The sequence below is a fragment of the Accipiter gentilis genome, chromosome 9, assembly GCF_929443795.1.
Source record: "Accipiter gentilis chromosome 9, bAccGen1.1, whole genome shotgun sequence".
Taxonomy (NCBI): Eukaryota; Metazoa; Chordata; class Aves; order Accipitriformes; family Accipitridae; genus Astur; species Astur gentilis.
The window spans coordinates 12614372-12639494 of NC_064888.1; the positions used below are offsets into that span (position 1 = coordinate 12614372).

Consider the following 25123-nt stretch of genomic DNA (forward strand, 5'->3'; position numbering starts at 1 on the left):
CAGAAAGGCATGGGGATCTGTACACTAGCCTCTTTTAGGAGGACAAAATAGTAAATGTAATTGACGTTTTAAATTAACCTCACTCGAAGGCACTTGCCTTTTTAAAATTTGTTTTTCCAGGCTCTCTGCAGAACTTTAAACCCTTGATGCCTACTTGATGCACGTAGGAAGACTTAAAGGGGATATGCTATTTACAAAGACACTCTGTCATTCTCCACTGTAAAATACTTAGTTTCTGTCTTTTAGTGTAGGAAAAAGCATGTGTGTGTCTGCAATGCCTGTTTATGGATGTCTTATGGTTGTCTTGTCGTTTGCGAAAGCTGTTTGAAGCCAATCAATCAATTTAATGACCAGGATCTGCATATTTGCTGTTGATTCCCATATAAATTCAGCATTCAGGAAATCCTTTTCTATTATGAAAGAAGCTGTATAACTTTTACATTTGGATTTTTCTGTGAGGTTGAAAGAAACATGATAATGCTCTTTAAAAAGACCAATCTCTTCTCCTGTCTATACTTAATTGCAGAGAAGAACCTTCAGCATGAAGGAAAAGGAATAACGTACCAGACGACTTTGTGCTCCTTTTTGTCCTTTTCCAGTGAAGCATGAATTCACTGGTTTTAGCCTCAAAACTGGCTGTTAGCAGTTTTTATGGCACAAATCTCAGCTTATCCTAAAATCTGATAAAAAGCTATATACCAAGAAAACAAGGTCAGTTGTCAAGCTGAAGGAATATATTGCTATTTTTCTTCACCCTTTAGTTATGCTTTTTTACATGATGTAGAATATGGGCTGTTAAAAATGTTTGTCTTACAATTACAGCTGTAATTAGTTTTGAAACAGGATTAGAAAAGGAGTCCCATTTCTCCCTGCTTTTTTCCATTAAAGCTTGCATGACAATCATAATTCTGGATGCTAGATCCTTTTAGAAGTCCAGAGCAGTCAGGATACGAGGCTTCGTTACTGTCTGCTTTTACATGCAACTGTCTACCTGTAAATTTTTAGAACCTCGCTTAACACCTTTTTTAAACTTTCTATAAATGTAATTTACAAATACATAAACTTATTAATAGATAATATGCAAGATAAATATGTAAATAAATCACTTTATAAATAAATTTTTTTCTATTTTCCATAACTATCACACATCCCTATTACAGATGTTTTGCTCTTCCAAAAGTCTGGTTTCCTTTTCTTGAAAAATCAGTAGTTAGTTATTGTACTAGAAATTATTTTTCATTTGCACAAATCCTTACTATTTAAATTTTGGCCTAGCAATATTTATATAGATATGTGCACACACTTTCTAAGATACCACTTTTTTCTACTGCAGGTGTTCTGTGCAGATTCCAGGATATAGAAGAATATTCTTAAAGTGAGGAGTGGGGGAGCATATTGCATTGAGTCTTGTTTCTGTTAGTCAATGCTTTGCACTTAGGAATAATTAAATGGAAGAAACCCCTTATATTTCAGTGAAAAAAGCTAACAAATGTGTGTTATTGAATTGCTGAATTATGGCATAAACCTAGTAAAACCTGGGATAATATCTGCAGAATGTGCTTAGTGTATTGGGGTTTTTTTGCCACACTATAGTTTCTCATTTGAATGTGTGCTGCTATGTAGTATACTAGCACGTTTGGCCTGAACTTGGTACTTTCAGAAAATGTCAGATGCCAGTAATTGATTTAAGATGGAGCATATTAAATGTTTGAGAACTGAGCAGAAAAATCAGATGCGCAAATATTGGCAGTATGTCTGCTTCCTCTCTAAGAATTGCTTGCTTTTTGAGATCACTGAGCTGATTTGAATGAAATTAAGAACTGTCTTGTCAATGAAATACTCCAAATGCAAAATTTCAAACAGCCACAGAACCACACAGCCTTTAAGCGTCTGTGCTCTTAACCTTAATAACCTGAATTTAATAACCTTAAACTTAATAACCTTAAGAAATTTTGGAAATTACCTGGACAATTTTGGAAAGAATACTTTCATTTTTTTACCATTATTTCTATTTTTCATCAAAAAAAGAATATGAAAGCAACATCTGAAGATGATGTGATTGTAGTGTATCATCTAGTTGGATTATGGTTGAGCTCTGGATTTTCACTCATTTGAAAAAGACCAAACTGTTTAAGAACACCTACTACTGTTAAGTAAGTGCATATCTTGGGGGATAGGGCTTTACCCCACTCTTGTTTTCCTAGCAGGCATTAGGAATCATGTCAATCTTTCCTGTATGTTTTGTTGTTTGAATGACCTGCTTGAAAAAATGATTGCTGTAATCAGTGATACTGGAATAGAACGAATTTTAAAGTACCAAATTGTTCTGGTGACTGGGTTTTTGATAAATCATTTTTATAATTGTCTGGACAGTACTAACAGAAGTGAGCATTTTGGAGATGTCAGCACTACAAATGTATGCTTTTAAACAAGAAACAAAATGTCCCAAGGCTGAAAATAGCCTATCCATTGCTCCTTGCTGGATTTCACTTTAGTCCAGATGTTTTTCAAACAATTTTCATTACATCAGATTACCTTTTCAAAATCTAAACTGAAAAGGTCTTTTGAGCGTGCCATGAAGGGTTTTCTTTTTACAGTAGCAGAAAGGAATTTGTCCCCATATTGAACAAAACAATTTTCTGGTGTGGAGGGAATATGCATCTTGTACACATTCAAAACATTAGAAGCTAAGCATTGTAGTGGAGAAATAGCATTAAGTACTGAATTACAGGCTTATTCTTAGTTGTCTGTACTTTCTCAGGAAAACAGTTGAGTACCTTTTAAGTGGTGTTTTGTAAGCACCATTGCAATGACTGTTGCATCAGACTATTGACTCAGAATTACCAGGGAAGGGATATCTACATGTACCAGGTGTAGAGTTTTAATTACAATGTGTCTTAAATGTTTGTGGATACTTAATGCTTTGAGACAATGTAGAGGTACATCCTGAGGATTTCTTCCGTAGTTTTTCACTGTATTGAGAGCATTCCTGAATAAAAAAAAAAAAAAAAAGAAAAAATCTAGTAAATATAAATGTTTGGGTTTTGAAAGCTATCCTCTGATAGTTGCTTTTTTGTTGTGTTTTGGGAGCAGGGGGTTGATGAATATATTTCTTTGCTTCCATTGGCTTATGTGTAAATCATCATTTACCTGTGCTCACTTATCTATCCCAAATGACTAAGAGAAGCCCCTTTTGGTTGTGGTGGCTTTCCTTAGCTGCTTTGTGCCTTTAGATTTATTTGTCTGTTTAGGGTTTGGTTTTTTTGTTGTTGTTGTTTTTTGTTTGGTTTTTTTTTTTTTTAAATTTAATGTCCAGAGCAGTTAAAATTAAAAAAACAAACTGATGATGGTCAAAGCTTTCAAGAGAAACACTCTCTGAAAAAGTGTAGATGGAAGTAGGGAAGCAATAAGGAGGCATTGCTATTGTTAGAATGACTATGAAGGGATAAATGAAGTGTAGTATAATTATATTCCCAATTCTTCTCATGCTTTTTCATCTGAAAGACTGAATTTGTTTATATTGCTTCCTTGCAGTTTGTTATTAGTTGCCATGCATTCTTTAAAGAGCAGGTTTGCAAAGGTGGCAGAGTGTGTACCCTGGAGATGGTCTGAGGGTCTTATTTGGCCAATATAATCTTAATTACTGGATATTTTTTTCAAGAGCCTATAATTCTGACAACCAAAAAAAACCAACCACAAAACAGTCTATAGATTTGTTGAAATCTACAATGCTATTGTATTATCTTTAGTTGATCCTTCTTTTTCCCCTTCTGTCTGTGCTTGATCTTTTTTAACATTAAAGGAAATAGAGCTTTCATAAGGGCAATGTTGTCTCATGAAGCTTTTAGTGTCAAGTTTATCAGTTACAAAAGTGGTTGAAAAAAGTTGTAGTTAAATATCTGATGGCTTTTGAATACTTCCACGCTATGGTTTGTAGCAGAAGTTTTTAAAATCATAGCAGTATTAAACATTCCTCTCCCCCCCCCAGCCCCCAGGTACTGTGTTTAGAAAGGTAAAAGTTTTGAATGAACCTGGAAATGGATTGTTTTCATGTTAGCTTATGTCAGTCAGATGAAAGATACTTTTTTTTTTTCCTTCATGTTACAGCACTGCTGTAGAAATGAGGTCATTGTCCTTTCCACTACTTCATACTTCCAAAGAGTAACTCAGAAGTGTTTAGAAAGCAGTATTGGACTTCTCCCAGGACTCTGCCACTGCTTTGGAAATGTTTGTGATGCTTCTACTCATGATAGAATTGTTCTGCAAAAATGTGCAGGTGGAATCTATTGGTGGCCTGTAGAGAATCAGGACTGAGGTTTCACTTGTTGGTAATGAAATGTTTGAGGTTAGATTTCCAGTACCTTAAAAGTATAAACTGGGCTTCTGAAACCATTAAGAGGAGATGGAAATATGAATATACATTTTTCTCTCAGATTTTATTTAGAATGGTGAAAAGCTTTGAGAACAAAGCTGCCATTGTTAGGGAGAGATCATCCCAGGGTTGGATTGGCAGATGTGAATGAGCCTGGGGGGGGTGGGGTGGGGTGGTGGAATTAAACAAAAATGAATTAACCTCTGCCTTGTAAGCTGTCTTCCTTTTTCTTTTTGAAGTGTCAGTTTGTGGTTTTGATAAATGTCAGAAGCATTCTTCTCAAATAAGATTCTTCTCTGCATAATCCAGCATTATGGGTTTTTTCCCTCTTCCCTCCAAAGATTACTTGGTCCTTCCTCTGGTTTCTAATCAGACAAGTGCTCAAGAAATGGGATGGATTTGACAGCTAAGTGTGTTTCTTACTGAATTAGTTTTGTAAGGGAGCAAAAGGAGGCAGATGACATTTTATTGTTTCCTTCCTGTTTTGGAAGTTCATTGACTTAGTAAAATGGGAACTAAAATTCCCCCGCCCCTGACCCCCACTTTGCTTCTTGGTTTCAATCTTGTTTATAAATATAATATTTTACATTATGACAAAGTATCTGCTTTACATAGGCATACAAGTCAGCAGGTCTGCAGCATAGTGTCTCTGTCTAGGTATCAGATGCGCTGATAGTTTGGCGCAATATGTTTAAGTAGAACTCATCTACTCCCTGTCCAGAAGAAAAGGCTTTGTAGAGAGTATGACTTAGTGAAGCTTGTTCTGGTTTTTTTGGGGTGCATTAAGTTAGGATATTAGTTTTCAAAGTTGCCTAAGAACTTGTTTAGGCTTTTCTGTTCGTTTTGGTTTGGTTTTTATTCCCCAGCTATCCCAAATAACAAATCAAGAGAGTCTGCTTTTATGATTCTATAATATTTAAAAGCATTTATGACAAGGACTAGGGGAAGAAAGCAAGTACAGGTTGGCAGTCTGAGGTTGGTTTACTTTTCAGGTAAAAGACTTAAAGATCATAGACAGTGGCTTGGTTGTTTTACTGGCACCGAGGAGTTCTAGTCATGGATCTAGACTCCACCATGTTTAAGTATTACACAAACAGCATACAAAAAGCATGCAACTCCTGTATGAGACAGAACAAGTAAATAAGTACAGGCAGCTCTGGAAGGAAAAGAAAATGAAGACAATATCGCTTAGTGCAATAAAGGAGCAGCCACATGTTGTGATTGCTGAGGTACATTCAAGTTTTTATACAAGTGTCATCTCAATGGAAAGTCTTAGCTTGAGGGGAATGGTAAGGGAGATGCTTCAGGATGCCTGAGAGGTTCTTCTGTGGAATACACTTTAAAAAACAAGTGGGAAATTGAAATTGCTAACATTGTCCCAAAGTGCACAAGAACCAATATCTTGTAGAACAGTGCAAGAGCACAACTGAACTCTTCAGTCTCATTTGACAGTAAAATGGAAGCCTTTGGAAGGGAGGTACAGTCTATGCATTGAATGAAAATAAGTAGCGTTTTAAATGCTTATGGGTAGAACAAGACTGTTAACAGTCTTAAAAAGAAATTAAGCCTTCAAACACAAGTTCCTGTTGTCCTTGTTCCCCAAATTTTTTTTTCCAGTTTTTTGCCTTCCATGTTATCCTCACCAAAACTGCAAAGTTATAAATGTTGATCAAATTTTTTTCAGGAGACCATTCCGAGTTGTCTTAAACTTCATGGCATGTTCCACCTACATGTTCCTTGCACGTGGCACTGAGCAAATCTTTCTCTTTGTGGGAATGTGACTAGTATTTCTTTGTTTGCTATCTATCTTTGTTATTTTCTTTGAATTGCAGACTTGAAGGAGGTTTAATAATGGTGTTATGTCTAGGTGGGCTATATATACCCTTATTTGCTACACTTCTATTTGCAACCAAGTTTTTCAGCTTGGAAGTATTCATCATGTGGGTCTTAATCCCCTGTAAAAATATACAGAGATATTTTTTTATTTGAGACAAATTGAAGATAGTGAAGAAAGAAAAAGAAAAAAAATTATTCCTGAGATTAGGAAAATGAACTTACTGTGAATAGAGTACATAGAAGTTATGCAGTTTGTCTAATTAGTTAGGAGGCTATTACCACCTCTAACCATATGATATCTTACATTAAAGTAATTAGGAAAGCTGTTACTGGAAAGACAGTTCAGTATAGTAACTGATGGTACAGAGCACTTACACACTGAAACAAAGTAATTCTAAGAAGGTGTGTGAGGCCTTAGGGCAGCTGGGAAGGAAAAAGAACTCAAAATCCATTAGAATTAGGAAATAAAAGACACAAAATCTGAAGGAAGCACTCTGGTTTTCCCCTTCATCCTTAAGAATGTGGTTCAGTTGGTCCTCGTCCTGCCACAAAAGTTAATATCGGGAAATAAAACCAAACAAATGGAAAGCATTAAGCCATTGCTGTCTTAGCATGCTGGTTGCCTGTTGGTGTGATGACTCTACCTTCCCATGTGATAGATAGAGCTGTCCAAATCTGTGTTCTGTATGTGCAGTTTGTTTGGTCTGATGAGCTGTCAGATTTAGATTTAAACTCTCTACCATCACTATCACCCCATGCTACCTCAGATCCTTCTTATTAGGACTGTCAGGCATGCTCGTTCATTACGTTTTGGAGGACTGGTTTATAGTGACAAGAGGCTATTACTTATGGTGGCGTTTAGTCAGGCCTCTTTGCTGCAGTATAAATGTTCATTTTACAAAATTGCAATGCAAGTTTGGCCAAGAGCTCTTACCTCTGCTATGGCTCACTGAACCATTTGCATCTTATGAATTGGAGCCCTAAGTCATGTTCATTCAATCAGTCACTCCAGTGCAAATACTGATGAAATCGCCAAGTGATTTCTTGGCAAAAAGCAACTCTGATTGCATATACTTTTCCCATGGGGTATAGCCCCTGCTTTTATTTCATTCCTAAATAATTTTTTGCATGATTGGAGGACTATGAATAAAGTCAACAATATATTTTTGTTTTTATTTCAAATCCTGACGGAAGCTGCAAAGGACATATGTGCATAATAAGGAAAAGGGAAACTGATCAATTGTTTAAAAACAAAATTGCTATACTTAATGTGTTTTCCTTTACCGAAAATTGTTGACAACCATTTAATATTTTAGAATTCCTTAAGTTATAAAAGAAATGTTATTTTTTAAACAAGGGAAATCCAATCATTTCTCTTAATCTTTGCATAGTTGTAGCCTTGAAAAAGATTGTACACAGTTAAAAGCACATTACTGAATCCATATAGATATTCCTGTACTAGGAGATTTACTTCAAAGTGAGGTGCTTGTTGTAACAGCTTCATACTAACTAGAGTATTACTGCTTTTTCAGTGAGAAGAGTTGCAACTGGTATCTGCCTTTGTAGACCATTGACAAGGGGTGTGACTAGTTCTGTTTCACCTACCACGCACCCTGCACAACATCTAATAATGCATGACTTTTTGGTAGGCTTGTTTGACTTACTAATGCAGAGGAAGAATACCACCCCCCCCACATGCCCCCAGGTTATTTTCTTGTAGCATTAGCAAGCTGAAGGATCTCAGGAAATTACCAGATTAACATGGGAACTGGTAAAATGATGGGTGCCTGTGTTTGGGGAATTAGAACGACACATCCCTCTTTCAGTAGGAACAAATAAGTAGCATATGTAATGTGGCTCTAAATGTGCTGGATTTTACATCAGTACAAGTCACTGCTTCCTGAAGAGACTTTCCTTCTAAATAAATCTTCATTCCATTCTGTGACCAGGTATTCTGTGTGCTGTTGCTAGGTTCTTCCAGGTTGGCATTTTCATCATGGGATATCTGTCAGATGTAGCTGTGGTGTCAGTACTCCACGTCCCGGAATCCTTTTACGTTCCATGATTGAGTGTTCTTTTTTGCTGCTTTCAAAGTCTGAAAAGACTGTCACAGATAAAACCAGGCTCTGTTGCATTGAGCATAGCTGAGAATATGCAGTGACAGTAGTTGGTCTACAAAGCTGCAGCTGTGGTGGTGTGCTGGTTTAGTTGTCAAAAGAGGATGAGGGCCAAGCAGCCAGGGGTTTGGAGGCGTTTTCATAAAAACCTCATAGGAATGTTACTTGTACAGGAAAAGCCCATGGGCAGAAAGGGGAAGTTACAGTTACATGGATGTAGCCATGACTCAGTTACTTAGTTTTTTAAAAAAAATTAAAGAAAGGAAGGGTACCTATTTCTGGCTTACTGCCACTGTTCAATAATGGGTTATAGCCTCAAGATGTAAATGGGAAGCAGAGGACTAAGTAGTTGGCCAAGGAATTATTTTTAGGGAGAAAGGGGTTTGGTTAGGTTTTGTTTGTTTGCTTGTTTTCTAAAAAAAACAACAACAGCACCTGCAGTTGAACAACAGAGTTCTTGGATTACTTACTGCAGCAACTATTTTGTGAACTTCTGGTATTTCTGGGAATAAGCAAGCTACGTTTGAGTGTGAAAACTATTGATGTGCTTCCCTGCAATATTTAGGACACCTTTGCTTAAATAGGGAAGTACTCAAAACAAGGATGCTTCGGCTACTTGGTGGTTTGATTAGAGAATGATGCAGAGTTAGGAGTTTCTTGGCATGGTCTGTGAACTTAGCACTCACAATGATCATCTTTTTAAAGTTGTGGTGTTCTTTAAGTGACTTTTGAAAATGTAAGACTTTCATGGCACCCAACACTTTTCACAAAAAAAACCCATCTTATTTGTCATTTGCACACAAGAATAATCTGTCTGAAGTCCAATGAGAACACTTCTGGTCATTAACAGCTTCAAATTTTGAGGTTTTCATTAGTGGAGGCCTGGTAAAAGTCATGCATAAGAATAATGTAGAGAGGAGAGCATGTTCTGGTGCAACATTAGGAAGGTAAAGAGAAGGAAAAGTAGAATTTCAGTTTAAGAAGTGAACTCTGTAGTTACACATTTTGTATTGAAGCTGAGTTGTACAATTGCTGGCCCTGCTTCAGTTTTTAGGAAGAAATTGTCTCATACCATTATTATGTTGTTTTCAAAGGAGCATAAAGAAAAGGTTGAAGTCTTGACAGCTATGACAAAGTCCAGTGCCATAATGTGTCACCAGATAAGTGATACTGTATAGTCTGTGGCAGTCAGCAAAGCATAGCAGCCACTATTTATATGTCAACTTTAAAAGAGAAGAAGTGTTACCCGAAGGAGAGAGAATATCAGAATTTGACAGCCTGGTAGACATCTGAGGTTAAATGTCATCTTTTGAGTAGATTTAACTTACATATTCATTTTACGTATTGAGGTCTGAAATTCCAGCCTTTAAGTGCTTATTTTGTTACTTTATGTCACTTAAAAACATTGTGCCTTAAGAACAGAGGAAAGTTTCATGATAGAGCAGATGATCATAAAGGTTAGGTCATAATTTTCAGTATCTGACTTATACCATGTAAATATGTAGGTGCATATGCAGCCAACAACAGAGGAAAGAGATGCATCTTGTTCATTTCTTAACCTTAAAAAAAAAAGTTGACTTTCAGTAATAATTTGTATATTACTTGGATTCCTCCTTTATTATATCAAATTATTTTCATGTTTTCTTGCTGTTCTTTGTAAGCTCTTGTTTCAATTTAAAATTTTAAACTAGAGCCTTGTTTGTATGTCTCCATGAGCAGCATACATAATGCATGGAAAGTAACTGTGTAGGTGTTGGGATTGTTTTGTTTTCTCCCCTTCCTTGCCATAAGTTGTTTGTCCTGTGAGCATTTGTTTGTGTTTTGGTTTTTAACTTCCGAAGTACTCTTGTCCTTTTATATTGCTCGGAACGGGGGCGGGGATAGAACAGAGATACCTCTATAGTTATTTTAATGATCTTGGAAGAACAGAAGTTGTTAGCCTTCAAACAATATTTTCAGCTTGGCGTTTATGGGGAACAGTATGCTTTGAATCAGAGGCACCATATTTTCCTCTTCTCAAGAAAATTGCCGGTATCTTTTTTTACATTCTGAAGGCTGTGTGAAACTTTCCATTGAAGTGTGAATTACAAAGCTTTGATTATATGACTAAAAAGATCACTTCCTGTGATTTCACAATTAGTCTTAAGCGTTGCAGAGACTAAAATTGATAATACCTTGATGCTGTTTCATCCATTCTGTCTGCTATTGTTTTTGTGTGAAATTGGTAGTAAATCCAATTATTTTCTAAAAGTTTTACTTGAAACATAATATTCTATAGCTTTAAAGCCACAGTTTCAGAACTTCAATGATTTTAATCTAGAAACTGGTAGAAGGTAGTTGTCTCAAATACAGATTCCTTGGATGCAGGGGAAAGAGGGAGGCAGAAGGCTGAACTGTGACCTTCGTCTTCTGTTCCCCAGCTGTAGTGCAAGCTGTGTGTTCGCTCTGCTTTTTGACTTAAACGCAGCATGCAAATCTAACAGCCAGTCACATCTAGTGCCTGGATCCCTAGATCAGGGTAAAAACTGCACCACTGCACAGGAAAATGGAGAATGCTTTCCTCTCCTTGATCTTACTTCAGCTGGTTCATATGGCAGAATATGAGACTTTTGAGGATATGGCATGCTTTTGTGCCACTGTGCATGTTGCAGCTGCACTGCTTTATGTTGCTTTTCACAGCCTCTCGTTCATGTGCCTATCCTAGCTTTTCTTAGAAGAGCATTGCCCATGGTAAAGAACCTTTTGCACCTTTTAAAAATAGGTGTATGATACATGAATGGGGGTGTAGGGTGTGGGTGGGTTCGTCTAAACCCTGGGTACGTGATGTTATGCTCAGAACTAGCAGTTGCAACTTAGAAGAGAGGTCCTGGACTTTCTCTGAATACATTGGCTTGATACACTTTGGCAGCCAAACGTGTCAACAGTGGGCCAGACAGTGTTAGGAAGGGAGTTGGGAATAGGACAAGAATGGATTGATGTGAGTGATTGAGTATAAAAACTTTGAGAAGCCTTGTGAAACATTGGTGTCCCCATTTGTTTTTTAATGTTGTCAGTTCCGGTGTCTCCTTCTCTGGAAGAATGTCAGAGCAGGTAGAGAGAGTCAGCTAAAATAGTCATAGGACCAGCTGTCTTACAGGAAGAGACTGAAAAGTTTGCAACTTCAGCATGTGGACCAGGCAGGCTGCACCCTTTAACGGATGTAATCCAACGGCTATAGTTCTTTAGGGAACGTGGTGGGGATGGGCAGCAGAAAGTGCCCAGGCTTGCATGCTCCTCTTGCATAGCATTTCCTGTTGCTGCTGCTGAGGACCACTGATCTGACCCAGCGGTGTGTTTCATATGTCCTTAACAGGAGAATGTCACAGGCACTCGTCTCGGACTATGACCTGAATATAAAAGTTAAGTAAATTGTTCCAGTACTTTTGTGGTTAGGTGGTGATTTCTATCAGTGGAGAATTTGGTTCATTGCTTTGGAAAGAGTCAAATGATACCTTATTCAAGGTTTGTTTATAGGCTGTTTGGTGACATGTTTTCTTAACTGCAACTTTTGAGAGTTGTTTCTGTATTTCAGTTAGTGGATTATTGCAAGGTAAAATGCAGTGAAGGTACTACCACGAAAAATGCTACAGATTTGCATGACGCTAAAAGGACCTATTTTTTTCTCTTATTTCTTTCGAATGGGTCCTGTTTTCACAAACTTTTTGTACAATCATTTTTTCTGAGGTAAAATGCTTCCCCCCTTCCCCCTTTCTTTTTACAGGTTCTGGAAGATGCAGAGGCTCAACATTTGTTCCAGTCCATTCTTCCTGATATGGTCAAGCTGGCGCTCTGTCTCCCTAGTATCTGCACCCAGGTAAGTAAATAGCTCTAGCTTAAGTGCTCTGTGGCAGACCACTTTTCTGCAAACTGTAACTAATGGCTAAGGTCAAAACATCAGGATTGTGTTATAATGAAAGCTATAGTTTTTGTGTTGAACGTAGCTGAGGCCTAGGGAGCAGAACAGACAATGCAATTCTATAATGATATAGTGGAATGTAAAAATAAATAAATATATCTTGCTGTCATACTTTTAGCCTGAACTTCAGTAATGTTTTCCTTTCTATATGCTGGAGTTGCTTCTTGCTTTTTTAAAATGAAAATACCATGAAACGTTTCAGGTTTGAAAATCACACTTACAAACTGAACTACTTGAATAATCTTAAAACGTGATTTTTTTTATTTTAGAATTTTTTTAATCCTACAAGTAGTATTTTCATAAAGCCTTTGTTTACTTGGAAACATGTTTTATTCTAGTTAAAGCATCACGATACTTGCAGACATACAAACATTAACTAATTCTTTGTTATTGTTATGGGAATCAGTTTTGTAGGTAGTAAAGCTGATGAAAGTGAATAGGACTGATCAAGCGAGAGTGTATGATAGGTAACACATTAGCAGGGTTTGTAATTTGTAACCTCCTTTGTTACAATTTTCTAAATTGATTTTATTGGACAGGACCAGGGAAAATCTCTCCCTACTTTGTTAGGCTGCAGGGGTCCTACAGTAGAGATAATTTCAAACAGTATGACTATTTCCTAAAAATGTTTTTACTAGTCACTAGATGGGGGAAGTTTTTGAGAATGCTGTGAAGTTTCTGAGCACAAAGTCAAGCACAAGACTTGCAAGTTCATATAGTAATGCCTTTTATAAAGATGATGTACTGTTAGGCAATGTAAATTGTGAAGAACTTTGTCAGACTAATTTTTTTGGTTAGACATAAAGCTAAATTTATTCCAATATAACATACTGTCAAAAATATCCTATTTTTATAGGCTTGTAGAACTTATTAGAGAGAGCTTGTCAGGCTTTTTTCCCCCCTCTAGCTGTGTGACTTCAGACATTATAATGTAGCTTGTTAATTAAATAGCCAGAAGACAGAATGAGATTCAGTGAATGTGAATGTAGTAGTTATAAGAATCAAGGAAAACTGGTTTTGTGGAGTAAACAGGGCTGTGTATTCAACAGTCTGAATTAGTAGCAATTTCTGCATTCACAACTAGAAAGATTAAAATGTAGCTGCTCAGCTGTCCTGGAGCTATGCTGATGATGATGGCTGAGAATATTGGAAGAAGAGATGAAAATGGTGTTCTTTCTCCTGTCAAGTGGGTTTATCGTAATTGTTACTGGACTCCTTAGCAGTCAGACTGATTCCCCCACCCAGCCCCACCTCTAGTATTATCACATAATTAAAAAAAAAAAATAAATACAATGTCATGAATGTGGTGAGCAAAAATTCCAAATCAGGAAGCTAAAGTCTGATAAAATGGAAGATGTATAACACTTCAGGTGTTTTTGTGTGGGTTTTTTTTTTGTTCCCCCTGCCCCTTAGTTTCGTTTTATGTTAAAGAAACCTTGACTAAAGTCAAATAAAACTCCAAACTGAAGACCACAGTGAAGCTGAACTTCTTGTTCATTGTGATTATAAAAGAATGGATAATAATGCACTTCCTGCAAATATAATCAGTGTTATTTTTTCAAGTAGGACTGAAAAAAATTCAGAGCAAGTCATAGACTGATGATCTGTGGCATGCCTTCCATGTTTCTTTGTAAAGTGTAAAGCATGGTTATTGTAGCTGAAAGCATTCCTTAAGGGTTCTTAACTATACAGCTGTCAGAAGTGAGCTTTTACTTAAGTTTTTAAGATTGCCCAGGATTTACAGCATCCCATCTACTTACCACCACCACCACCCCCCACCCCCACCCCCCCCACCCCCCCATGGTTTTGTTTGACAAGCAGTGTTTTCTTGGTCTTTCTTTTTATTATTGATTAGAAATCTGCAGTTTGTCAAGCAAGCCTTTTCCTAATTGTCTTGAATAAACGGTTCTTGACTTTAATGGTGCTGCTGATTAAAGGGTTCACCAATGGCCTAAATTACTCTTGCTCTAATTTAACAAATGTAATTTGTGCTTCTGTTTTTTCTTCTAAAATGGGTAAGCTAATTATTTTTCTCTCTCCTCCCCTCCCTTCTGTCCTGCCCCTCCCTCCCCCTCACTTCTTTGTTGGTAGCCAATACCTCTACTGAAACAAAAGATGAATCACTCCATCACAATGTCACAGGAACAGATTGCTAGTTTTCTAGCCAATGCTTTCTTCTGTACTTTTCCACGTCGCAATGCGAAGATGAAGTCTGAATATTCTAGTTATCCAGACATTAACTTCAACAGGTATGGCACTCCGGAGTAAATGAAGCTGATAACCCTTCAATGAAAATATTATTGTTGTCATTTACAGGAGAAACTCCCATTTCTTTCATGTTCCTGTCACTAATTTCAGTAATTTGCTTTCTGTCTTTTCTGTTTACCTCTAAGGGACAAGAAAACTATGCAACTATGTAAGAAAGGATCCTGTGCGCAGGAAGATACGCTTAATATTCCAAATTATTCTTTTCTTCATGCATGCACATGCATATGCACACTCTTGTTGTGGCATAATTAGGCTGATACAGTTCCCTACCTCCTCATAAGCCATTTGTCTGCAAATGGTATATTTTAGTTGTGCTTCCAAGTGTTCTATACGTATTTAAATTAAAGGTCAGTGTTTCCCTAGCCATGTTACTGTTGTCTCCTTTGTGTCAGCAGTGGTGATCTGCACATTAAGTCAGATCAATAGGATGTGATTCTTCAGTATCCATACAGTCTCTTATCATTTTAAGGCAGTTGTAGAGCTGCATGTTAAAATAAAGCTGTCCTTTTTGCTACAAGTTAGCCTGAAAAGGTTTCAAGACCACAATAAGAATTTAATTAAAGATACTCTGATTTCTAAACAAATGCTTATTCTTTTTTGCTCAATGGTAGTTTACAGACAGATTTGATTAGAAATTTTTCTTCACATCTTTTATTTTTTAAATATGCTTATTTCAATTGTAAATGGGGGAAGAAGATGGAGATATTTCCTGCTGCAAAATATTGTGGTTCACATGGACTTGTAGATCAGAAATGAGTTTGTTATCTTCTGGATGCTTCCATACAAGTCTGTGTGGATCAACCTCAAGTTTATTAGGCTGCAGCTTGGACAGATTATTGATCTAGAGGTTTTTCTTATTCCTCACAGTTAACATATGTAGTGTATATGCTCTGAAAACTGAGATGAAATATAATAATACTGTTACCTGTGATCCAGCACACTTGGGTATGCCTGTCATGAGCTATATTAGACTGGAACTTCCCAGAATAAATTAATTGTCAGAGTACTAATAATGGTTTTGGTGCTTGCTGTCTTCAAGGGCTAGCACACATTTCTCTATACTGTGTATTTCAGAAGAGAGACCAGGGTCACTGTCTTGGTGTTTATTCCAACAGTGCAGTGGGTTACAGAAGAGAATTGTGAGTGGGCATTAATGTACCATACAATTCGGCATGTTTTTTCCACCATTAGTTCATAAGAACAAATAAATGGAAAGTACCATCCATGCATTAAAAAAGATCTATGTTCAGAGCAGTGAAAGAGGACAGTGAAGTTCTGGAAAGAGTTCTGTTTGACTGCACCAGCTACACACTTCTAGCTGAATTTTATGGGTTTTTTAAAGGACTTTAAGGTACCAGGTTTTGTTGTAACTGAAGCGTATTATAAATCAAGCAGTTAAATTCTTACCAACTATAGAATAAAATGCTGTTAAATCAGTGCAGTAAATTCATATTCTCTTCTATGAACATTGCACAGCAATGTAAAGTCACTGTAGTACAGTGTAATACTAGTGGTTAACTCGGGGCATAATTTTTTGAACTACTACTAAATAAAAAAAGCCTTGGCAAATTATTAGGTAAATAGTTTCCTGCCATAGACTTAAAGAATGACCAGTAGTATAAACTATTCAGGATTTTCTATGCTATTCCAGTCGTCCTCCTTTGTTTTCTGACATGGCTTCCTAGTCCTGTCACTCAGAGTAAGTTCCAACAATGTTATTTAAAAGGGGTAATACAGCAGACAATCTTCAGGCCTCCTTCTTGTATTATGGATGACGTAATGCTCAGCTTTTAGTCACATAGGTTAGACAGCCATTTTTATTCATTTAAGTGCAAGAATATTGTTGCCAAACTGGAGAAAAGAAGCTGATGTCCTCTGGTTCTTGAGGATTAAAAGTGGCTCTTCTTCAGTGTTTGCCAATTTATGTGATTTTTATATAATTACAGTTTCCTTTTTCAGTCCTTTTTCTACTTAACCATTTGTCGGACCACGATTTCCCCTCCCTGTGTATTTTGCATTTGATAATGAGCAGATTAGTGAAGTAGAATATGAGGTGTGACAGGCAGTGGATAAAATAAGAGGGAATGTCTCAGTGAGAGGGGGACTGGCAGAATAAAAACAAAAGGAGATTGAAAAGAGTGAGTGGTGGAGAGAGTACTACAAGAATTTACAGTTTTGTATCGTGCTACTGTGTATAACCTGACTCAGTTGAAATCTAAAATGAGGAGGAGAAGGAGGATGGATAGTATCCTATTTCTTTTCCTCCTGTCAACCCTGTATTTTATCGCCCTGAAAAGTTAGTTCTTTAGTAGCAAGGACAGAGAATAAAATGTCGAGTTTTCAGCTATTGTTTCAGCCTTGTAAAGACGACAAGGTTTGGTCCATTGCAGTGTGTATTTTCAGCTTTTACAAAAAAGCCTTTTGTGAAGCTGGATATACTCAAAAGGCAGTAGGCAATGACTGAAGTTAAAATGTTTGTGACTTTTTTTCCCTTCTTTATAACAATGTTTTTGATGTAAAGGCTTTGGAGGCTGCTGCTTAGCTGTCTACTTAGGGATGGGCATAACAGATTGTTCCACACAGCAGCTCTTTCTCCCCACAGTATTATGGTCTGCAGCTTTTTCCAGACTTAGTTCTTTCCTCAGCATAATTCATCTGCTATATGACTGAATGAATTACTTTGTTCTTCGGGTACAAAATAATAATCTGCCATGGTTCTCTAACGAAGCAAAATTACTGAGCGGATGCTGGCATTTGAGGGATTTTTTTCTTTAGCAAATGTGGTGTTCCTCAATTCCACTACACATGCCCTTTCTACATTCATACAAAAGGCTTTCACCCCTCCCCTCAAATCTTTGAGACTGAAAAAATGATATTTGTGCCTTAAGTTAGAAAGACAACTGTGTAAGCTGTTTCTTTCTTGTGTTTTCAATTTTACGCAGCAGTCTTTTAACAATTCACTTTATGCAGACTTAAGCATTAATATCTTTTTATACACTATAAAATAATTACAGTTTCTACATTTAAATGTTGTCATGTTCCCTCTTCCCTCCTAGTATTCTCCCTGCTTTAGGTTTTTATGTGGTATTAACTAGCATATGTGACTTCCACCCCTACTTCCCCCAAGGTACAAATCTATTTGACAAAACAACAGACAGTCAGTGCAAGATATTAAGAATTTACTTTCCCCTGACCCCCCCTTCTTTTTTTCCCTCTCCTCTTCTTCCCCCCTCCCCCCGCCCCCCCCCTCTGTTAAGCATTTTCTGGTGAACCAGTGCTTGGCATTGTTAGTACAGTGATGATGGCAAGCTGTTTGAATGCTGGTGCATGTGCTGCAACTAATTGGAAGGCAGGCCATTGTATGTGTTAGTATTAACATAAGTCATCTGTGCTTTACCTCTTCTGCCTGTTGGTCTTGCCAAATGAGAGAAGGAAAAAAAAAAAGTGAGCATTCCTCTTTTGACACTGAAGCACTTAGTTTAATAGTATTTTGTGACACTATTTTGATTGTTCCTCATGCTACAGACTGAAAGTCACCTGTGTATAATGAAATACTCAATAATTTAATTGAATTCTTCCCTTTCATGCTTGGCAAGGATGGGCCTATTATGATTCTTAGGTCATTAATAACATAGTCCATTTCAAATGTAGCTAATAAAATGGAATTTGTAGTTTAACTTTGAGAGCTTTAATATTTATGAATTCTAGTAGATAGAATGACAGCTGTTCAGTGGCCAAACATTAGATCATACTAAATAGTATAAAATACTGCTTCTGTTCAAAATATCAAGTTAAATTTAAAGAGCTCAATTTTTCTTTTTAAAAACGCTTTTATGGTATGTAAGATGGAAATAGATTGGGCAGTTTTATGCAAAAATATCCCATCACAAAAGAAAGAAATAATTAAATTTGCCATTTTATTCCTCTTACTGATAAATTTTCCATGGAAGTTGCATGCTGGTTGAAGGTAGAGCATGAATTGCATTGACTCTTCTGAACTCATCTCTACAGTTATGATGTTGGTTGCACAGTTTAAAGTAGTTTCTTATGACAATGCTTATAATTAATCTCCTTTGTGAATAGTTTGTGGTTTAACATGGAACTTTCATAGAAAACATATTCCTCTTGAAATTTTTTAAAGATAAGATTGAACTATGCTTTCTTGCATTTATTTTTTGTAAGATGCTGAAACAGCTACTGTCCACTGTCACACATGACTTGGTGCTGTGGAGGTTTTTCTTCCACCCCCTGTTGACCATGTTATCAGACCTGTGTCTTAACACTGTAGAATTTGGTAATTTAGGAAACTACCTAGTTTGATTATATGTAAAAGCAAAGTGTGAGGGGAAAATAAACTTCTGCAATCTTGAGTCAGTGTTCTGGATGACTGAAAAGGAGACAGGTTTGTCAAGGACCTACTTTGCTTTTCCTGTGTCTTTGACTGCTACAGATCCATTCTTAGCTGTTGTGTCAAGTTACAGTAACTCCTGTTTTCCTTTTTCAAAAAAATACTGTAGTTAAACTGGAGAGACTATGCATCTGTAATAGCTCCCATCAAAACAGTTCAGGCTGAATTCATAATTGAAGGTAGTATGTCTAATGGCATAAGCCTGGTGGATCTTCTGGCACGTATATTAGTGGATGCTCTGGTCTGAAACTGCCAGTATTCCACTAGGACTGAATTTCTTTATCAAACAAACCTTTCAAGTAATTTCAAGTGATTGGAAATGAGGGGAAAATCCCCCCCTAGTTAAGATATATATGTCTTTCATGGAATGTATAATATATGAAAGGAAATGGGCAAACTGTATAGTACGTTTATGCAGGAGAATTGAAACCTAATTTACCAGTAATGCAATTGTCTCTACATAAACAACATCAATTTTAAAACACTAATGAGTATTCTCTGGGGAATAAATTATCTAGCAACTTTGAGAGAGCTTGGTTTGGACTGTGAGATGCATTGCTCCTCTGAAAAGTGGTTCTAGGTTTTCTGAGTTTACAGACACTGATTTGACAAAACTGATTCTGTTATGCCTACCTTAAGTACAAGTTCTAATTAGCCTTGGATGGAATACTTTAAGTAGAGTATAATTTTCTGAAAAATTTAAAATCAGCATTTGTGTGTGGTAAATGATGAAATAATATTTAAATAGACAACTTTAAAAGGATGCTATTCTTAACACACCTGGCATAATTACTTTGCTGTACTGATTAAAACAGTATCCAATCTGAATATTTTTTATTAGCTTAGTAAATATAGTAATTTAGTCCAGAACTTAGTTGTACCATGCTGTGGGATGTCTTTTGTTTTAGATCTTCAGGGTAAAACATTTTACCCTGCTATTCCTTGGTGTTGAGTACTTGGAGTTAGCATCTTATCATTTCACCCAAGTCAAGTATCAATCTGATGTACTTTAAGACTCCTAAATCACCAAAACTTTTTCTTAAAGCATGTTTATAATGCTCCAAGCCACTTACCACAATAAACAAATGTACAAAATAAAAAGCACAGAGAATAGAGATGTGGGTATGAATGTGTGTCTAAGATGGAAAGATAGTTTTTGCATCTAGATTACCAACAAAATTACACTGCTCAATTTTTTATTTATACAAATATTAAAAGTCACTATTTATCTAGAGATGAAGTTCTAATTAAACATAAGAGTATTGAATAGTACGATGATCTTAAATAACCTTGAGATGACGACAGCTCGTGCCAATGACACATGACTAAATCAGAAATTGCCTGTGAGGTTGAATTATTGAATGTATTGTTTTTCTCCTACTTGACACCAAGTGAATTCAAAAACTCTAAATTACATCTTGTATAAACAGAGAAAAGGAAGGCAGTTTTAATACAGAAGGATGGAATCTTGTGATGAAGTGGAAGAAACATACACTAGACACCAGAAAAGCAGAACTGAGGTTGCTGTACCTGACTTGTGTAAGGTTGTGATATGTCTTCCTATTGGGAAGTGCAAGATCTGGACAGCGATGATGTTTCCTTTTGTACTGTTCAGAAAGCTGGTTAATTTGTCTGCCTTTCATCTCTCTGGGAGGAGTTCCTCATCTGTATTAATCTGCTTTTGATTTATATAAAGTCCAGATTTCATGAACTGAAACTTTAATATTCTGAATAGTATTTAGTTCTCACGTATAATATTTTCAATGGCTGCAGGACTTTCTAGTAGGGGTTTATATTTTACATTGGATACAAGAATTTCCCATTTTAAATTTGCTAAGGTTTTTTCATCTTATCTTATGTAATTGATGTTTACGTATTTAAAGCTGTCTAGGGCAGTGGTCTCCAAACTTTTTTGATTGCACATACCTACCAGTAAAAAATTTTTGAGCATGCACCCCCAATATATGCATATTTATTTACTTATAAATTACATACATGTGCTACTGTATTAATATATTGCATTCTAAAACGTGCACAAAAAAAAAATTAAAAAGTACGAGATAAAGACGAAATAACCACTATTTTAAACATATTTTTTATTTTATGAATGGTACAAAAATACTTTTTTCCTGCATCCTAGTGGATTGTCTTGTGCACCCCCTGGTGTGCTTTGGAGAGCAGAGTGTGTCTGGGGTATTGCTATTCACAAAATACAGGTATGTAAGCAGGAATTAAACATTGCATAATTCATTTCCCTTGACAAAGGGAGTGTAAATGGTAGCAGTGTAACACTTGTTGCAGCTCTGTTCTTCATGTAAAGTCCTTGACTGGTAACTGATTGGAACTATCTCCGTCTTTTTCATTGAAGCAAAGCTCTAGTGATGTACCACTCTGGTTTAAAAGGCAGATAGATATTTCTGTATGGGGGCGACCCCCCCCCCCCAATACATAATCAATTGAAACAGCTTTCTCAGAAAAGAACTTCAGGCAAAGGATACAGGTAATTAATGTAATTTCAGTTATTCCTATATGGTAGGCTGAATTGCTTTCATATATTTAGAGAGTGAAAGAGATTGTTCTCTATCCTGTGGAATCATGTGATAAGTACACATAATTACATATGCATTCCAGCTCTTACATGATGGGGTTCTCCCTCTGTGCACATTAATGCATACAGATTTCCTATACCTTAGATATACTAATATCTATAGGTGGTCCTTAATATGTGTGTAACTAAGGTTACCTTGAGCACAACTGAATAAAAAGTCAAATAATATTGTGACAGGACCCTTACTGAAACAAAGTGTTTTCATCAACTGTGCTTAGCATTGCAAATCAAAGCTTAAAAAAATACTTCATTACAAATATGATACTGGTTTTGAAAAACGGAGGGTTTTATTTTTCTCTCCTGTTCGTGGAACTGCACTTTCTTTTTTTCTGGGGGGTGGGGGGGAAATTGCAGGAGAAAGATGGAAGGGATTCTTCTTGTGTGCTCCCCAGTGCAATCGATCTAATACTAAATGATGAGTTTATTGTGCCATTCAACACTATGTTAGTTTTTCCTTCAGGGTTCCATGTATCAGTATGAAATTTTAGTAGTTCCCATTGAGATTGCTAACAACTGAGAATCCTCAGCCTTTTCATGAAAATAGCCCTCAATCATATGAAGAGTAATACAATTTTGACAGTAACATACTGTTGTGGTTTAACTCCAGCCAGCAGATAAGCACCATGCAGCCGCTCGCTTACTCCCCCCCACTCCCAGTGGGATGGAGAGGAGAATTGGGGAAAAAAAATAAAACTCATGGGTTGAGATAAGAACAGTTTAATAACTAAAATAAAATAATAATACTAATAATAACAAAATACAATAACAACACTAATGATAGTGATAATAATAATGATACTAATGAATATAACAAAAAGAGAGAGAAATAAAACCCAATAAAAGACAAGTGATGCACAATGCAGTTGCTTACCACCTGCTGACTGATGCCTGAGCAGCGATCCACCCCTCCCAGCCAGCTCCCCCAGTTTATATACTGAGCATGACATTCTATGGTGCGGAATATCCCTTTGGCTAGTTCGGGTCAGCTGTCCTGGCCACACTCCCTCCCACCTTTTTGTACACCTCCTCGCTGGCAGAGCACGGGAAACTGAACAGTCCTTGACTTAGGATAAGTGCTAGTTAGCAACAACTAAAGCATCAGTGTGTTATCAACATTATTCATGCACTGAATCCAAAACACAGCACCGTACCAGCTACCCAGGCAGAAAATTAACTCTATCCCAGCCGAAACCAGGACACAGACGTAAGCACAGTATTTCCACCCCTACACGTATACCTCCGATAAGCTTAGTCTTGAAACGCAACAAGACACAAAAAGCAAGGTGCTTGGTTTTTTTCTTTTTTCCAAGTGTTCTTGTCATCCTGTACATTAGACAAAACTTTGTTCAGTAATCAGCTGCGTTCTTGAGGTTGAAGGTAATGTCGATTCCCTATTTTCATTTCTGCCTTAACTTTCCATCCTTCCCACTGCTCAGTCCCTTCACTGGGTGAAATTCATCTCTCCGTATTACTTCCTTGTAAATCCTTCTTCCACTTCTATTTGTAGGAGAAAAATTAGTTTTTAGTAAAATGGCTTGCACTTGCTTAGATGCCATGTTATTTTTAGTGAGAACATGCTAAAATACGAGAAATAATACAAGTGTGTCTTCAACTACATTAGTAAAGTAAAAGGCACTTTTTAGTGCCTGTAGTAGTTAAGAAAAAGCACACATAGTTATTTTTGGGGACCGTAAGTATAAAATTGTGTATCCGTGCTTTTGCAAACAGCACACATGAAATGCCATGGATTTATGAATTGGAAGTATTCTTTGAAGTATGATCCATACTGCAAATTTTTGCATATTGTTACAGCGTGGACAGCTTTCTGAGTCTTATGATAGGTTCTGATTTCAGTGTAAAGACACGATTATACTTTTTGAAAAGTAACATTTAAAAGAAGCCCAGCCTGAGGATGGGAAGATACAGGCTGCGGATGGAAATACTGATATGAAATTACTTAAGTAGGAGGTTAAACCACATGATTGTAATGGTTCCTTCTGCTTGTAAAATTTACTGGAGCCAGTTCTTCAAGTAATCTCAAGGGATCAATTTAGCTCCTTGGAAATTAAATTTTACAAGTAAACTACTGTATTTTGATTATACCTTAATCAGAAACAATGTCTTTTGGAATTGTTTACTTAAGCTGGTTCAACTTTCCCCCAGTAAACTATATGCATGCCAAGGTCACTCTGTGTAGCTCTTAATGTTATTAAATCATGTTGATGTTGCATTATTGGAAATGCACCCTTTAAAGTATCTTGCAGATTTGCCGCTTGCCTCAGCACTTGAAGGACTTAAGAGCAGGTTCTTTAGAGCTTTTGGCTCCAGCTTTCCAAGGTGGAAATGTTGGTTGAAAATAAGACAATATTGAGTTTGCACTCAATGAGACTGCAAAAACCAGAATATTGATTACACTTCTAAAATGCTTTTTTCCACCCAAAAATTTTAAGAAAACACTAACACAAAACAAATGCATAAGTTTTTGTAACAATTATTGAAATAGCATAAACTGTTGCCTTGTAACTTTACACTATGTTTACTGACAGTTGTTGAGTAATTAAAAAAAATTTTTTTACATTTTCCCAGTATTTGTTGTTGTTATTTTTAATATTTTATTTCTCATATGTAGGATTTCTCTTCAGAGCAATTGAATTAATGTCCAAATATTTGCTAGGAAAGAGTTTTAATTTAGCCACAATGACTACTCGGTGTTTATGATGCTGTTCACACATCTACTTAGGTTTTTAAATCTCTGACCTTGATTTCCTGAGTACTTAAGTGTATCTCTGTAGAGGTCTTCTACTTGATTAACATTGCTGCTACCCTGGCTTGGAAGCTGGAGAACCAGAAATACATTTGCAGCTGTGTTTCATGATCAGCCCTGCAAGGTTTCTTAGCTCCTGTGTCTGCTAAATTGAAGTTAGCTGCATGGCAGTGGTAACATCTTGTACAAAGCAAAACAGCTTACATATGCAGTTGCCGGTAATATTTCAATTACTTCGATTGAAAGTGGGCTTGCGGTGCTTTGCATTTGATTTACAGTGCACTTCATTGGATGAGTTCTTTAATTGGAATTAATGGGGTTTGGCCTTGGGTTCTTTTGTCAGAAAATTGATTATGTGGTTTCCACTTACATTTTTGGGTTGTTTTTTTAGTAGGATCTGTGTCTCAGAGCTTGAAGAAGAATTTTATTTAATATCTTATTGATGCCGTTATCTAGCTTTGTTCTTCAAAATAGAGATACTTGTTTCAGAAATAAAACTTCTCATAACATTGCCTAATGGATCATTTCAGAAGTAAGGTTCAAGGTTAAAATGTTCATAACTTTGCCATGTTATATCCTCACTTAAATTAATGGGGCAGGACTGGGCCATTTTTGATTGTTGTAAATATCACTTGCTTTTACTATTGCATTCACAAAGATGACTGGTTACTTGATGCCACGCTTAGGAAAGCTTGGCTGCCTGAGTGTATGGGGGGGCTGTGTGTTGGTTTTTCTCTTGTGCTTTTCTTCTGACTTAAGTATAGCTTGGGGGAGGTCTTCTGAATTGTTAATGTA

General features: G+C 36.6%; 1 protein-coding gene across 5 annotated transcripts in view; it reads left to right on the forward strand.

The window, feature by feature from the left end:
* The window catches only part of PARG (poly(ADP-ribose) glycohydrolase), a 73493-nt gene that overhangs the window by 19562 nt on the left and 28808 nt on the right, over nucleotides 1-25123 (forward strand). For all 5 annotated transcript variants that reach the window (XM_049809684.1, XM_049809685.1, XM_049809688.1 and 2 more), the window contains 2 exons: nucleotides 12086-12178; nucleotides 14372-14529. In XM_049809684.1, the coding sequence (XP_049665641.1) occupies nucleotides 12086-12178; nucleotides 14372-14529 (251 nt within the window). The remainder of the gene's footprint in view (nucleotides 1-12085; nucleotides 12179-14371; nucleotides 14530-25123) is intronic.